The sequence below is a fragment of the Calonectris borealis genome, chromosome 7, assembly GCF_964195595.1.
Source record: "Calonectris borealis chromosome 7, bCalBor7.hap1.2, whole genome shotgun sequence".
Lineage (NCBI taxonomy): Eukaryota > Metazoa > Chordata > Aves > Procellariiformes > Procellariidae > Calonectris > Calonectris borealis.
In genome coordinates this window covers 29,064,790-29,080,505 of record NC_134318.1, presented here as the reverse complement: position 1 = coordinate 29,080,505, position 15,716 = coordinate 29,064,790, and the positions used below count along the sequence as shown (strand labels likewise).

The window sequence follows — 15,716 nt, the reverse complement described above, 5'->3', positions numbered from 1 at the left end:
CTTTGAAAGGCTAGAAGAATGCAAGATTTCACTGTCGTAGAAAGATTATTTGGAAGGGGAAATCCTTTTGGCACTTATTGTAGGGAAGGGGGTGGATGTTGAAAAAGCATCCAGAAATAGTAAACAACCCCCTCATCCCCCCAACAAAATGCATTTCCTGGAAATGTATAGTAACTCACCTCAGATTCTTACGTTTCTTGCACTTAGTCTTTTTCTCCAAAGCGCAAAAATTAAAATCCTTACTTGAATTAACCACTTACTAAACTGTATTTCATGAGCAGAAAAGAGCAGCTTTAATGTGTGGCCTTCTTTTTTGGAGATATGTGATTCTAGCTTGTACGGTTTTACGATCACAGTCCTTTCTAAACTGGATTTAATGTAATAACTTGGTCCTGGCTGAGACCTCATATGAAAACTTTTAAAAGCTGGCCTCTTACAGCGATTTATCAGGCCTGTTTAGGATTGATTTCCATTATAAAACCCTGGTTACAGCATCCCAGATGTCATGGTGCCTTGCGGGTTCTATATCTTGTTTAAAAAAAAAAAAAAAACCCCTCAAAAATCACTAGTCGGTCTGCAAGCCTTGATTTACAGAGAATCCTCCCGACCAATTTATGACATTCTAAGTGGGGTCTTTTGGTTGTTTTTTTTTTTCCCCCTTGTCTGCCATTTCTCAGCAAACAGCTTCTACCCTTGCCCTACTTCCTGGCTGTACCTTTTCTTCCCCTTCACCAGACCAGCAAACCTGAGCTGCCTAGACAGTGCCTGATCACGCAGCACTGCAGTGGGCACACAAGCACACTGCTCTTCTGATGGCTTCCCGCAGTCTGCTTGCTTTCTGCTAGCCTTGCTCTGCCACGCTGGCTGTTCGCAGGGCCCAGCTCCTCCTTTGCCAACAGATGCCACTTCTGTCTCCTGAGGTGTTGGGCTGGAAGCTGGCTCTGCAAGAAGCCAGGCAGAGCCATGCTCAGCGAAGGACAGGTTATTTGGGGGACGAGGGGGGAGAGAGACAGAATGCAAACTTCTGCCTTAATATACACACTCCTGAGCTTGTCTGCAAGTAACTGGAAAACCACCGTTTTCCTGGCAGAGCTCTCCCTAAGCAGTTTTTCTGTATCTCTTTAAAACCTGTTTAGTTGCTCACTACTGAATGCGTGGGAATGTGGCCTAAGGCTATGAATACTGTGGTGATCAAACTGATTTTAGATGTGTGTGGGATTCCCCCAAAGCTGGCTGTCATTACTCTGTCAATGCAGTGGCTGAACCCGTGCAAAGGAACGCTGTCTTCCAGAGTAGCTGACTTTGGCAGTGAGGACAGGATTCTCCCCACATACCCAGCAGTTTTTAACCAAATTTTTTTGGTTACAGACTACAGACTGTGCATGTCCTGAGATAGCTATAGCTTGTCTTTATTCTAAAGCAAGTAATAATTGGTTTTAATCATGAGGTTAACAGGACAAAAGTCTCCTGATGGTTTTTCTTACTTATGCCAGAAAAGCCCTCGTATTTCTTCTTGTCCACCTTGATGTTCTTTTTTTGGCAGCTTAAGTTTTGGAACATCAGTCTTTCTAGAAATTGTATGTGTATGTAGAGTCAGGGGGCAGGAGTGAAAAACATAGCCATAATATCATATGCTACCTTTTTTTTTGAAGGCTCTCTTGACAACCTCTTTCACCAGAATTTAGCTCTATCATTATTTCTCTATGATTTTTGGCAGCCAAGCAGACTCAGTGCAATTAATAATTGTTAGGGAGATTAAAAGCATAGGGGCACAGAGAGCAATGGTTGCACCCATCAACAACCTTTTGCTTTCAACAGGTTCCACTGTTTTAAATAGTTATTCTGGGGTGTTCAGGAGCACTGGAGTTGCCATGCTGATCCACCCACCATTTCAGCTTTTCAAAGTGGCTGTTATTGGTATTTTCAGAATAATTCCCCAAAGCACAGGCTTCTTCCTTAGATACCTGCACAGTGGTGCATTGTTGTGTTGAGGAGGAGAAATTCTTTCTCTGCCATAACAAGCTGTTTGGCTTAAAAGTACAAGTTAGCCTCCGGTATATGTATGCGTAAAATACTACAACCTGTGTAGTACAAATATTCTGTTTCTTTTCTCCTCGCAGAGTAATATTAGGGATAAGAACTGAATTAAAGCTTACTTTCTTTCACAGAATTCCTCTGAGAGAGAAGACTGTAATAATGATGAGCCCCCTAGGAAGATCATTCCTGAGAAGAATTCACTTAGACAGGTATGTGATCAGTCTCTTTAAAAATGCAATAAAACTTTCTAGCTATTTGAATTCTTAAATGCTTCTGGAAGCTGAAGTCTGACTTGTGCTCATGGAAATCCTTTCTTTTCTCTTTTCAAGTCTGAACAAGTCACATTGTACCCAGGAAAATCAGACACAGAGATTTAGCTTTTAGGAGAGTTTGATGACTCTTTCTAAAGAAATCTAGACTTCTGTATAGTGCAGTCAGCTGTGACTCTCTAGTTTTACCTTCCTCCATTTGGTGTTCATCAAGACCTCTTCAGCCTTTTCTTATGTAATTGTTCCTGTCTTATTTGTAGTATATTTTGCCTTGCTTCAGATCAAAAGTCTCAAAGTGTTCTACAACAATTAAGCTTTTCATTGCCCTTGAAGGTAAATTTTCTTGGAGGTAATGTCCAGGTTAATAACCTGAAAAATGACCTGTTCTTGTTTCTTCTACACTCTTATAAATTACTAATGGGTAGAAAAGAGAAAGGTCTGATAAAACATAATCTCTTTGCCTTTTATATATAGTAAAGCAAATTTCTTACCAATTCAAAAGAATAACGTTTTTTTTTAATCCCCATGGTCAACAAAGGGAGTCTGGCTTGTGATTTCTGGGGGATTTAAGTTGGATTTAGTGATTTCAGATTCTTTTTCACCTTGCTCTTTCTCCCCACTGCAACCTTCAGAAGCAGAAGAAAAAATATGTCCATGCCTCAGCTGGGCAAGGTTGCTGCCTAGTGTATCAGAGTAAAACCATTGATGAATGTGACTTAAGTGAATACCCCAGGCCACACATTGCAACAGCTGAGGAATTAGCACGTTTCCTTCTGCATCTCAGCCACAGGAGCAGCAGTCTCAGGCAGAGGAATCGGGTGGTACTACACTGACACACTGCTGCTATTTCCAAGAGAAATTGTGGGTCAGAACCATAGTAGAGGAAGAAATATCTTTTGATGTAGTATGCTTGTGCTCAGAGTTGTTGTTTGGGGGTGGGGAGTGGGGTATTGGTTTTTTTTTTTTAAATAGTATTTTGTGTTAGGAGTGTTTGGTTTTGTGGGAGTAGGTGTCATGTGAAGGACTACCTGTGGCGAAGACAGGTCCATCTAACAGACGTAGTTCATGTAAGTCTTTTAGACAAGAGGCAATATGCTAGGATAATGAGTGTGGTCCCAGATATTGCTGTACCTTGTAGAATTGATTAAATATGTTACACCAAACTTAAAACATTTCTGGCATTCAGCAACAAACAACAAGAGCTAGAGGAAGAGGGCAAAGCTACTTGGTCCCTACTGTGTATCCCCCAGGATAGCCAACAAGGTCCCCAGCACACCAGAAAACTGTTTTTTTTTTCATCTTAGAGTTATCTTATTGATGGCAAGCCTTCAGGTTCAGCAAGAAAAGGTGTATGTCTCTTCTCCAAGAAGATGTTCATAGTAAGAGATGTTAAGTCAAAAAGAACATGTTACCTGTTTTGTGTGCCTTCTCATCACACTGAGTCCTTCCTCATGATTATTGATTAAGGAGGAGACAAATATTCACGAACAGTATTATACAGATCAAGAAGGTACCATTTCTTGAGTTGTGTTTCCCTTCCATTATATATGACCTTTAAAGGTCCCTTCCAACCCAAACTATTCCATGATTCTATGATATTTCAATCTGCAGAAGTATTCTTAGGGTCCAGGGAAAGCTGTCTTTCCCACAGGCCCACAATTCATCATAGCCAGGGTGACTAGATATCAAGAATACACTAAAAAAACACTTGTACAGTCCAAATATTTCATATTGGACATAATTTACATGGACATTGTTTACATTGAAGATAGTTAGCTGTGTTTCAGGATATTGTTGAGATGTTGTATCAGTCTCCATCTTTGTGTCCAAAATGCAGGACAAAATCCTTGGTCTTCTGATTGCTATCTGGGGCCTTTGTGTTGAGAACAGTGTGTGTGGACAAGTTCAAGACGTAGTCTTAGTCTTAAAGCAAGCAAGTGCCCTCTTATCTAGATCATAGGAGGTGGTTGACCATGATTTTGTACCTGTTGTAGAAGGAATTTTGGTTCTTTATGTAGGCATAAATAAAGCTGTCCGAGCATTTTGGAAGCTCAGATTGCTCCTCTTCTCAATTAGTGATGGACAAGAGGCAAGTGGGGAGTTTTCCCACTCCAGGTGCAGAAATCAGACACGTAGGCAGCCATGTGCCCACATACTCATAATCAATGAGTAGTGATGCTTATTGGAAAGATCTGCTTCTCCTACAGGAAGGTATGCAGAGTGGCTACCCTGTCTTACATCTATCCATGCCTTGTAAAACCAAAAAGATCTGACCTGCAAATGCTGTCAAAGCAGTACTACCCAAAAAGTGCTTTCCACCTTAGTGGAAAGATGCTAACTTGGTAAATATTGAGTGTACAGTTTCATATTTTCTGTCCCTCCCTTAAGACACCACTGTTAAAATTTCATTATTGGGGAACATGGACCGACATGCACAGAGGAATTGAATGTGTGTATGCGGGTAGAGGAGAAGTCTGTTTACTTAAATGGTCTTTCCAGTGAAAATGTCCACATATTTAGTACTTTTTGATTATTTTTAGAAAATTAATGTGATGCGTCAGATCACTTCAGGAGAAGTTTGATGTCTTGACATGTTCAGCTGCTGACAAGTTTAAGTAAAGGTGTATTACCTTTTCTTGCCTTGTTTGTGGGGCTGGTATGCAGCCTTAGCCATAAATGTTTTCTCAGGTGGGTTTGTGGAACGGACATACCAGAAGGTGGAGGTAATAAGGAGGTGTGATGGTTTACTTAAGCATCTGAAGTTGTAAGCAGGGGCTGAAGACACCCATTACTCAGTGCTATGGACCTCTTATTAGGAGAAATATCATTCTTCTGTTGATTAAAATGGTTTTTGGACAAGGGTGTCTTCAGAAGTCTCAACAAGTGGAGCTGTGTCCTTAGCGTGCTGGAAGTGGGAGGCATGGCCACTCTTAGGTGCATGAGGAGCAGCAAGGCAGAAGAGACTGGGAAAGGAAACAGAAAAAGACAATGAACTTGACACTATTAGCTGGAACAGTGAAAAGATCTAAGTTATGACAGGCTTTGAAGTAAGGATGCAAAGAACGTTCAGTTCTTGTTGAGTGCTTGATCTGACAAAATTAAATTTTGAAGGGGTAAACTGAAAATCATAGTATGAAAACAGACTTCATAAAAAATAATGACAAGTGGCAAAAGTTTTTGGCAACTTTATTTAAGCTAACAAACGAATTTTCACACTGCAAAGTTATAAATTAATTTTAATAGGCTGATCCAGATGGTCCATTTGGAAAATGGATAGCTTGATCTGTTGAAAATTAAACTAAATTTATCTCTCTCATACTTCAAACTGAAGTAAGCGTGAGAAGAGTGCCCATTAAGTCCAGCTCATACAGATGGACCGGCAGGTCACACATGGGACTAATCTGATTCATTTTAAAAATAAATGCATGAGTTATTGAATCAGGTTCCTGTTTCAAGCCCTGCGTGTGACTGTGTGTGTGTGTGTGCCGCCCTTTCAAAGGGACTCGCAAATGCTTCAGTGCCTTTTTAACCTGTGTGTTTCCATTTTAATTCAACTTCCTTGCCAAAAAACATAATTAGTTTTCAGTGCCTATCATTTAGCATTAGACCCAAACACTAGATTGATTAGGTCAGACATTTGTTATTTTAAGGGCTATGTCTCCATTCTTCATTTATGAAGAACATGAGCTCAATAGTCTTGGGGAGAGAGCTGGCCTTTAGAAACTGGGAAGGGGAAACTCTCTGGGGGCCCCGCCAGCCTTTTAGCTTCTGGGTGTTTTTAACAGAGCCATGAATGCAGATTTGTAAATTTATTGCAGTGCCATCTGGTTTTTTTGCAGGAACCGTATTATTGTTGGCTCGTATCTGTCTATTGTGGTGGTCACTCCCTGGGAGCTTGCCCTCATAGTCCTAAGGAAAGTGATGAATAGTGGGGGTCAGCATGAATAGGTCACAGGGCAGCTGTCCGGGGCTGCCCTGAACTTGATTACCCCGCTGGTTTTTAAAGAAGACAGGCACAATGCAGGTTGTTTAAAATCCTCCCTCCCTTCTCTTTGGTGGAGCAATAATGAAGTGCCTTTTGCTGCTGTGGTTTGTCTGTGGGCGAAGGTGCCTTGTGGGGAAATGCTGGCAGCAGCGAGGCTGCCGTACCGTACCTCCTGCAAACCTCATGTTGGACTCTGCTGTCTTTCTGTAAGCTTCCAGATGGAAGTCCGGGGGAAAAAATCCCTGTCTGTTACCCCATTCAAACAGGGCCCCTTAGCATTTTCAAAAATTTTCCCTCTTGCCGTTTTGGCACAGACTATTACCTCAATTCACTCTTACGGATTTGAGATCATTTTGTAAAATTACATGTAGCACCTAAAACATGCTCTAGGCGCTATTTCAAAGTTAAAATAGGCACAGTCTGATCTTAAGAGTTTAAAGCCAATACACAAACAAACTGTAAGAAGCAGAAAGCGTTTAAAGAAGGTAGAGCAAAGGAAAGACAAAAAGTAGCAACCGTCAACCATTAACTTCCAGCTGGTAGCCTCATCCTGCTGCTTAGGGCTCCTTTCCAGGCATATTTCTCCTCCTCAAAAGTATTTCTGCTGTGCAAAGCTGAAGCCCTCTTTTTGACTGGTGGGGAGGGAGTGAGGGTCCTTCAGCTCGCTCCCTTCCTCCGGGGAAGACACTGCAGTTGAAATGTGGCTTCTGTTGGAGAGCTGGCCGAGGCAGGACATATCTGGTCTGTAAAGTTATCCTGGTTCCCTCTTCTTTTATGCTATTAACACTTCCTAGTAAGGAGTTGCTGGCTGAAAAGCCGCCTGAAATTGCTAGAAGTACATCCTTAGTCTTACTTTTAAGATTATTCTTTCTTTTTTTTTTTTTTTCTTTATTCTCAAACAGCCACAAAAACATAATTTCCATTCCTCTGTGACACTTAATGCATGTTAAAAAACTAGCCAAGGCGGGTTGTGCCAGAGTCTAAGTTACAATGGGAATGCTGCCTTGTGGCAGAAAGGCCACTGGGCTCTTTCAGCATTAGTGCTAATAGGAATCTGTCACCCCACCGCATTTCTGCATTCCTCTGTAATTGAGTAAATTGCAAGTGTTGTCTGCTCCCCCCCTGCCCTTTGTGTCCATGTCCACTTACCATCCGAAGAACGTGGGCAGTGATAAATAAAGCGCTGAACAGGGCTCTCAACTCTTTGAAAGCAGCATGTTGCCAGCCCCCTAGTTATATTTCTTTAAGTGTTTATGTTTTTCTGTATTCTTTCTCTTGTATGGCTGGAACCCTGGGGATCCAAAGCCATGAGAGAGGCCAAGAAGCTAACAAAGTAGCTGTCCCCTTGTTAGCTTGTTCCTTTCTTCTTTAAAAAACAAGATGAAAACCATCTGGCTCAGGGCATTACATTTTCCTCCCCCATGCACCTCTATAGATGAAGAGTTTCACCTGCAGTGAGGGTTTACATTGATTAGGGAGGGAGCAGTAATTCAAGCCTCCATCCACTTCAGTGGTACTTTGCAGTCTTTAAAGGTGCTGACCCATTGAGTTAAACTGTCAAGGGAGGATAAAAAAGGATCTTCATCCCGGGAGGTAACAGCTGCCAGGTTTTCAACACCTTGCACGCTGCTGGAAAAATGTCACAAATTGTCAATGGAAAGAAAAATCACTTGGCTGCCATCTTGCCTTAATGATGTGCCTTATAAAATGAAAGATTTAAGGGTTTAAAAATCAGCAAGTAGCTGTCAGGAAAAAAAATTCCTGAGGGATTTTGAACAATGGGCCCAACAAGATGTATCCCGAAAGACTGCGAATAATGCATCCAAGTTGGAATAACTGGATCTGATTGGGATGACCATGGTTATCTCTGCACATTGCGACAAGAGGAAAGTGAAAGCAGCAGCAGCACAGAAGTCTAACATTACCATGCCTGTATTTAAAAAAAAAAAAAAGTCTGATTCATAAGCCAGTGAACTGAGAGAAGACATACTGTATTTCTGCTCTTTTGAGGACAATTTGTTTTCAAGCAGCTACCAGATGGCTAAATACCACGACATTTCCTTTTTCTTTTTTTTTCTTCTTTTCTTTAACAAGAGATCTAGTTCTCCTTGCTCTTTGTTTTTGTTTGTTTTAATGCTTTTACATCGCTGAACAACCCCGTGGTGTTTGGGCATTGTGGCATACTCTTTTTTTTGTTTCCCCCCCTGTGCATTGATGGATGAGGAAAAAAGATCTTCAGCTTTAATGTAATTTCAGATAACAGGCAGATTGGAGTAAGGCTTTTTGTTTGTATTGTCTTGAGGTTTTTTGTTTTAGGGGCCTTTTTTTTGCTGTTTGTTTTAGGTAAGTCATTTTAATTGTACTGAGTAATTAGAAGGTACACACAGCCAAGGGAGCTTTGTTATGGTAATTGCTCAAGAAAACCCACTCCCCAACTACCATTGCCATGTGTTGAGACACGTCTTCCCTCTAGTGGCAATATTAAGGACTCTGGCTTTCACAGTCGGCAAGGTGTAATTGCAATATGACAAACTGTGCTTTAGGGAAAATCCTGTAATGATCTAGTTTTTTGTTTGGCTAGTCTTTATTTTGTCTTACGACTTTCCATGGAGACTACCCTTCCCAAGGCTGGGCTAGGGATAACAAAAATTTCGTCTTAAGAAAATAATCGCGGCGAATCCTGGGTAATGTCTTACAGCTTGACTTAATTCTAGTCTTCTTTTTAATTACCTGTTTATAAAAACGTTTTTAAATTTGTTGAGATTACTTAATTCTTCCAGAAGAAGCACCTCATTTGAAATAAATAAATAAATTGCATTTATTTTAAATAGTCCATGTGAAAGACCTTTAAAGGGTAATTAATGCAAGTCTCCTAAGACTCTAAGTAAGATGAAAGCGATCTTTCCAAATCTGCTGGAGTGATTTGTTTATATAACTTCCCACTTCTGCTGAATTCTTCTGAGTCTAATAACTTTTTTCTAACCGTTTGGCAATTTGTGCTTAGCTACAAAAGCCCTTGTTCAAAAAGAACAGTTTAATAATCTTTTCCCTGAAAATGACTTGAAGGGAGGGTATGGGTTTTGTCTTTTTGCTGTGTTTTTATTAGTGTTATCTTTCTCTGATAAATCATGTAATTATTAACTATTGGGGGGGGAAATCTTATTGAACTCCTGGGTTGCAGCTTCTATTAAGAAGTGGAGTTTTGTTCAGGGACTGGGGATTCTCGGAATAAATGGCCAAAGAAATGGATTTCAGTTGGCGGAAAAGCTGCGCGCGCGCACACACACACACACACACACACACGCAGAATTCTGCCTGGGGTTTGAGGCTTCAGGTTGGCATTCAGTGTTCGTCCAGAGCTACACGGACAAGAGTAGAAATGTTTATGTGTTTATGTCAAAGAGCAGGATCATACTTTCTTTAAAAAGAAAAATGTAACCAAAGACACTTATGGAATGAGATCAGATACAGCTCTATCTTTAGTGAACCATAGTCTAGCGTCTCTGTGGCATTTTAAGCCTTTGGCTGAGAGTGAATACAGCTTTGTGGTTCCCCTGCTTCTGACGTGATTTGGTGCTGCCATATATTTGTAGGGTTTTTTTTTTTTCATTAGAGCTTGTTTTGCCATAGGGCTGTTTAACACTGTTCTCAAACAGCTTTTGCAAGGTTAAGGAATGCAGCTTGGTAACAAGTTTGTGTCATTTTAAATATATACCTCCCAGTAAATAAGGAGGAGCCTTGCAATCAATCCCTTTTAGTGTGTTATATGTTTCACCTGACAACTAAGCCCTCTATTGATTAACCATTACTTTGTTAGATAATCTCGTGTCATTGAAGCCACTGTAAAAATTAAACTCTTTAAAACGTTTTACCCTAGCAGCAGTGCGAAAATTGAAAACTTGTTCAGAATTACAGCCAGCTTCCACAAAGAGGGTAGTTTTCAACAAACTGGTTTATGTTTGCATGCTTTATATGCAATATAAAAACATGTTAAAGCACTCCAACGCAAAGCTATCTGCTTGTGGCGTTTAACCAGGCTACCATTTCAGACTGCTTTTCCTTGGTGAAGAAACCTCTTATCTTGATGAAAGGTGAAGAGAAACTTGAATGGTTTTGGTGCAAATTAGATAAGATTCGTAAAAGGGTTGAGAGTTAAAGGTGAACTTGAGAAATTTGCTTTTCTGAGGTTTGGTTCTCGTTTTGATTTTCTTGGTTTTCTTCCAGATTAGTCAATGTTCCCATAGACATCAGAACGAACGAAAGGAGATACTCTGATGTTGCAGCATAGCATGAGAAACCATCAAATGTTTCACCTAAAATGTAGGGCTCTGCATTATTATTTGATGATATGACATTCATTCTACTTTGTTAGATCTACCCACTAGTAACTCTTACAAATACAACAATACCAGATGAAATTAAATCTCCATGTCCAGCAGTAATCTTGTGTCTCACAATAGCCAGTAACTGCTGCCTACAGAGGAACGTTAGGAGATGGCAGCCATATCATACTACCTTCACAATATATTCTCCAGGCTTCTCATGATTTGACTTCACAAGCCAGATGCCGCTTCTTTGCAACATTATCAATACGTTTCCACTGAGACCTATTAAGTAGAGTGCCATTACCTCTTTTTTCCCCTGGACTTTAAGGGAGAACTAGACTTTCGTCTGTGTTTTTGCTTGAAACCCTTTTAAACATATTGTAGAACATGCACATGAATCTTCTTTACCCTTTTTATTCATCCCTCAAGGCTAATAATGCATTCTTCTGTGAGAATGTGAAAATAAGAACAGAAGAACTTTGTAACTTTGCAAACATAGTGTAATGGAAGTTGAACTGAAGATCACTGTATGTTTTATTCTCAAATCTGCATCCCGATGGGTTGAATCCATTATACGTACTCCTTTTAATTTTCTTTTTCCCTCCCCACTATTTTTATTGAGAAACAAAGAGCTGCTGAAGGACTAAATGGTCGTCAGGTAATTTGGCACTTACATAGATCTTTATGTAATAAAATTACTGTGTAAAAGTTGATTCTTACTGTAAAAGCATGTTCTTGTCTCCTTTCTGTGGCTGACAAGGTTGGGAAGGAGGGATTTAAGTATCGTTGGCATGTCGTGAAAGGGCAGAGAGGTACTGAGAGCATGAGAATGCCCGGGTCAGTCAGAGCGAGCGTCCGCTCATCCAGTGCCGACTCCAGCACTGTCAGTGGAGGATGCTGTTGAATGAGAGCAGATGGGTCTGGCCACTCTCTGTACTCCATTCCCCTCCTGCTCCTGCAGCATCTACTGCTGTTGCGCTAGGGATGTCCGAGGGATATCTCTGCCGAGTACTTTATGGATCTGCTGTCAATGAGTTTGTTTAATTCTTTTTTCCACTTGCTGATGTTGTTTCTCTCGATGGTGTGCTGGCGCAGCAAGCTCCAGAAGTTCACTGCCTGCTGTGGTTCATTTTATCTGCTTTAAATTCATACTATACTAATTCCATCAAGTGTCACTAGTCCTGGTATTGTGGGATTTGATGAACAAGTTATGCTGGAAATTCAGTTGGTGCTGTTCAAACTAAGATGTACCGTGTGGATGAAAATAATAAAAATTATGCAATATATTGTAATAATTATTTGTATCTACATTCTGACATTCACACAACTTTTGAATAGTGGCATAGTGAGCTTCCATCCTTCTCAGAAAGTTCCAGGGTTTTTAGATTTAGCATTTAGTATTTCACATTGTGTATTTGGATTGTCTGCTTTTTCCCATTTGTAAATGTGAGAGAAAGCCTGTTGTAAGCACGGCTTTTAAAAAGCTGGCTTGCTACCAAGGTTTGTGCATACCTGTCTTGGGAGGAAAAAGACTGACAAGATCTGAGTTTGGTTCATGGTTCAGTTCATGGAGCCACAGGCTTCCCTGTTGCTTTCAGTAAATGTTTTTGTGGCTGAGCTTTTTATCTGCAAAGTGGAGTTAGTAGCTTTCTTCGAGTCAGGGCTCCTCATAAAATTTACAGAGAAGTTGTGCAGATAAGTTGTGCAGAAATACTGCTACTGGAATTTTAGGAATTAAATTGCAAATGAAAGAAATCGCAGATATATGATAAATGGTTAAATTACACAAATGTAAATAAAGAATAAAGAATCTTATCGACTCTTCATGGTTTTTCACCTTCAGAATCTGGTTGAATTTAACTAACTCGATGCTTATAAAATGAAGTTTGCATGGTATTGTCTGAACATCAGTGCAAAGCAGATGGCGTCAACTTTCTGTCCACCAACTGGGCCACTGCATCTAAGCCACGATTTATGCCATTCTGATCTTTCTTCTGAGGAGAAAGTGCTGTGCATACCAGAGTGATGGTTTTATGATGTTGGCAAATACTTGCAAGAGGCTAAGTTGAGTCCATCAGACTTCTGTTTGCTTGTGGCCTAATCCCATTTTGAATCTGAACCTCCCCTGCTGAAAGATGCACTCTGTTCATCTGCACGGCACTTTGAAAGGATTCGTGTGTTTTGCGTTTTTCAGTTTCTCCTTCTGGATCCAGAGTCAGAAATGGCTAGCTGGCTTCTAGTTGTGGCAGATATCAATATTATAACATGTAAGGAGATCTGCTGGAGCCAGGACATTCTGCATTCCTGTCTGTCACTGGTTGTTTTCTGGTTAGAGAGCTCACTGAGAAATAAAACATTAACTGCTAAAGCGATGGAGAAGATAGGGCTTCTGTGCCCCTTTTCATTTCTGTTTCATGATGAAGTTTAAAGAGGGTCTGTAAAGAAGTAACGTGGAAAGGACTGTGGTTTCTTGAAGTTCCACAGGAGTGTCTGTACTGTGCCGGACCAGTAGAGATCCAGCTGAGCCAGTATACTGATTTCCCATGGTGGGCAGTAGGGAATGTTTAGTGAGGATCATAAGAACTTCGGTGAATAATGTTATAAACTGATTGCGAACACTCAGTTCTCATCAGTTAGTGCTTACCATCCTCCTGAGCTGGAAACTTTTAGGAACACTGGGTTTGTGGATGTACCTCCTATTGCTCAGCATAACCCCCTTTTAACATCTTTGCGTTCTTGCCTCTAATGTCCTTTGCAATGTGTTCCTCTGCTGGTTTGTGTGTTGCTACGGCCTGCATCTTGTGCAGAGTCAGGCCTGTGGCAGAGGGGCAAAAAGAGGAGATCGTTTGTTTGGTGCTCAGCGCTGAGGGAATCTGGCTCTGATGGCGTAGCTTCGGAGCAGAGGGAGAGGTTTAGGAGCTCTTAGCATGCCAATGTTGCCCGCAGGTTTTGTAACCTATGGCAGGTTTGGGGCTGAATTAGTTTCAAATCAAACAAATAGAAATCTGTGGCAAGCCCTGAAAGAAGGATCTTCAGAGATTGCCAGCAAATATTACAGGGAGAGAACTGACAGGCAGTTCACTACAAATCTTTGTGTGTCCTCCCCTTAAGGCAATCTTAAAAATATCGTGAATGTTAGTATGTTTTACTTAGTGCTCTTGGAAATGTCTGTGTAGCAAGTTTAATTTCATTCTCTTTCAACATGCTTCTTGGGTTTTCCCCACGTAACTATTTGAGGTAGCAACATCTTCTCTGTGGTCCACTTAATACTCTTGCAGCAAAGCAAGTTTGTGTGTGCTTTTGGGCTGCCACTTTTGCTTGGGAGCAGTTTTCTGTAAATGGCGACAGGCACTGGGGTTTTAATCCAATACTGGAGCTCTTAGATGCTCCTATACTCCTACTATTACTAGAAAATGTGAGCTTAATCAAGTAGTAATTAAAAAGGTGTCGAAAGTTGGCGGGAGGGAAGCCTCCATTAGAAACTCCTGAGTTCTTCAGGCGTCTTAGTTGAGATAGCCGAATCAACCAAAGTATAATTTTAAGCACACTTCATAAGTACTGTTCATATGCTGCCCTTAAAAAAGGGAGAGACTATGAGTAATGTGTTCTGCAAAGACTCCAATGTCTGCAGCCTCAGCTGAGGGTCCCCTGGGCAGGACTATGTATGAGTTAAATTAAAAAGACATTCTACTTTAAAAGAAAAAGCTTTCCAAAATTGGGAATATTAAATACAACAAGTGGGATGTGGTCTGCATTTGCTCCCTTCTGATTGTAACCCATGTATTTTTACCTGATAAAGACAGGGGATGTTTATTATGACATACGCTGTGATAACCAGCGTGTAGAAATCACCTTGCTTTAGTTGTTCAGTTGTGCAGCATTTTGTGAAAGACTGAACAACTGAGATCAGATTTTTTTTTCTTTTTCAAAGGAAAAGAGGAGAAAAATCTTTTTTTTTCTTTGTGTCTCAGAACTATAAAATGGCACATAGCTTCTCAGAGGACATGCATGCCCTCAACATAGGCTTTTGCTGTAAACCAGTTTATTTTGGTTCTAAATGTTTACACCTTAGGAAAAAGGAAATGTAGTAGAGTTGTTGTGGGTTCCTGTGCCAAAAATGTGGTGCCTGAAAGAAAATAATGTTCTTCTATTCATAACCGTCTTAATCTTTCTGCAGACCTACAACAGCTGTGCCAGACTCTGCTTAAACCAGGAAACAGTATGCCTAGGAAGCACGGCTATGAAGACTGAAAATTGCGTGGCCAAAGTAAGTAAGAGAACAACTTTGGTTTTGAGGGTTTTTTAGCAGATTGTTCATTGTTAATCAAAGAAAAGTTTTTGTAAAAATTACGGTTAGAAAAAAATATTTAAACAGAAAGCAAGTATTTTGGGTAGGCTTTTCTGTCCTTCAGTGTAGAGTTTTCAGACTTGCTGTTTTTCTCTGTTGGAAATGATTACTTGAGTCCTGAGCTATCTAGGATTGAAGGGTTCATTCTGCTATACAAGTAATAGGCTTTTCCAGTGGGATGACCTATGCCTGCCATGTAATTAGCTGTGGCAACTTCAAATGATCAATGTCCAGATATATGCTAAAAATACTGCATGAGAGCTCTTTGTATCATGGTTCCCTTTCTTAGCTACCAGAGGGGAGGTGCAAAAAGAAAGATCTTTCAATTAAAATACAGTGAATGCTGTATTTAAGGGAAAGGGAGGAGGGAGATGTGGCAGTCAGAATGGTAAGAAAATGGATGTATTAGCCCATCAGAGAAAAATCATTCCTTGAGAATTGTAGTAAATGTGATTGGAAAAGATGAGGTGCCATTAGCCACCCTCTTTTCTTAAAATTCAGCATAACTAGAGTAAAATAACATACATGTAGGGCTGTTTGTGAATGGAAAACATTTGAACTGTGATGCAATATGTATAGAAAGGCTGCATGAAGGATGCGTTTAGCCTTGTGTATGCTTCGTATTTCTACTGAAAGGAAGTTTAGCATGGGCATGCAGGACAGATCAGTGCACACAGCCATCTGTTACCGAAACCAGCTGGCATTTTGTTGCTCCTCTGTCACCACAAACCTGACCACTCAAAAGCCTGTTT

The 15,716-nt window shown here is 40.5% G+C and overlaps 1 protein-coding gene across 13 annotated transcripts in view; it reads left to right on the top strand.

Moving 5' to 3' along the window:
* Window positions 1–15,716, top strand: part of BTRC (beta-transducin repeat containing E3 ubiquitin protein ligase) — a 123,534-nt gene that overhangs the window by 47,026 nt on the left and 60,792 nt on the right. For 10 of the 13 annotated variants that reach the window (XR_012674335.1, XM_075154904.1, XM_075154901.1 and 7 more), the window contains 2 exons: window positions 2,169–2,246; window positions 14,794–14,883. Coding sequence is in view for 12 of the 13 variants with exons in the window: in XM_075154904.1 (XP_075011005.1) it covers window positions 2,169–2,246; window positions 14,794–14,883 (168 nt within the window). In the remaining variant the exon portion in view is untranslated. The remainder of the gene's footprint in view (window positions 1–2,168; window positions 2,247–14,793; window positions 14,884–15,716) is intronic. The other 3 variants (XM_075154898.1, XM_075154905.1, XM_075154902.1) reach the window with 1 other exon arrangement.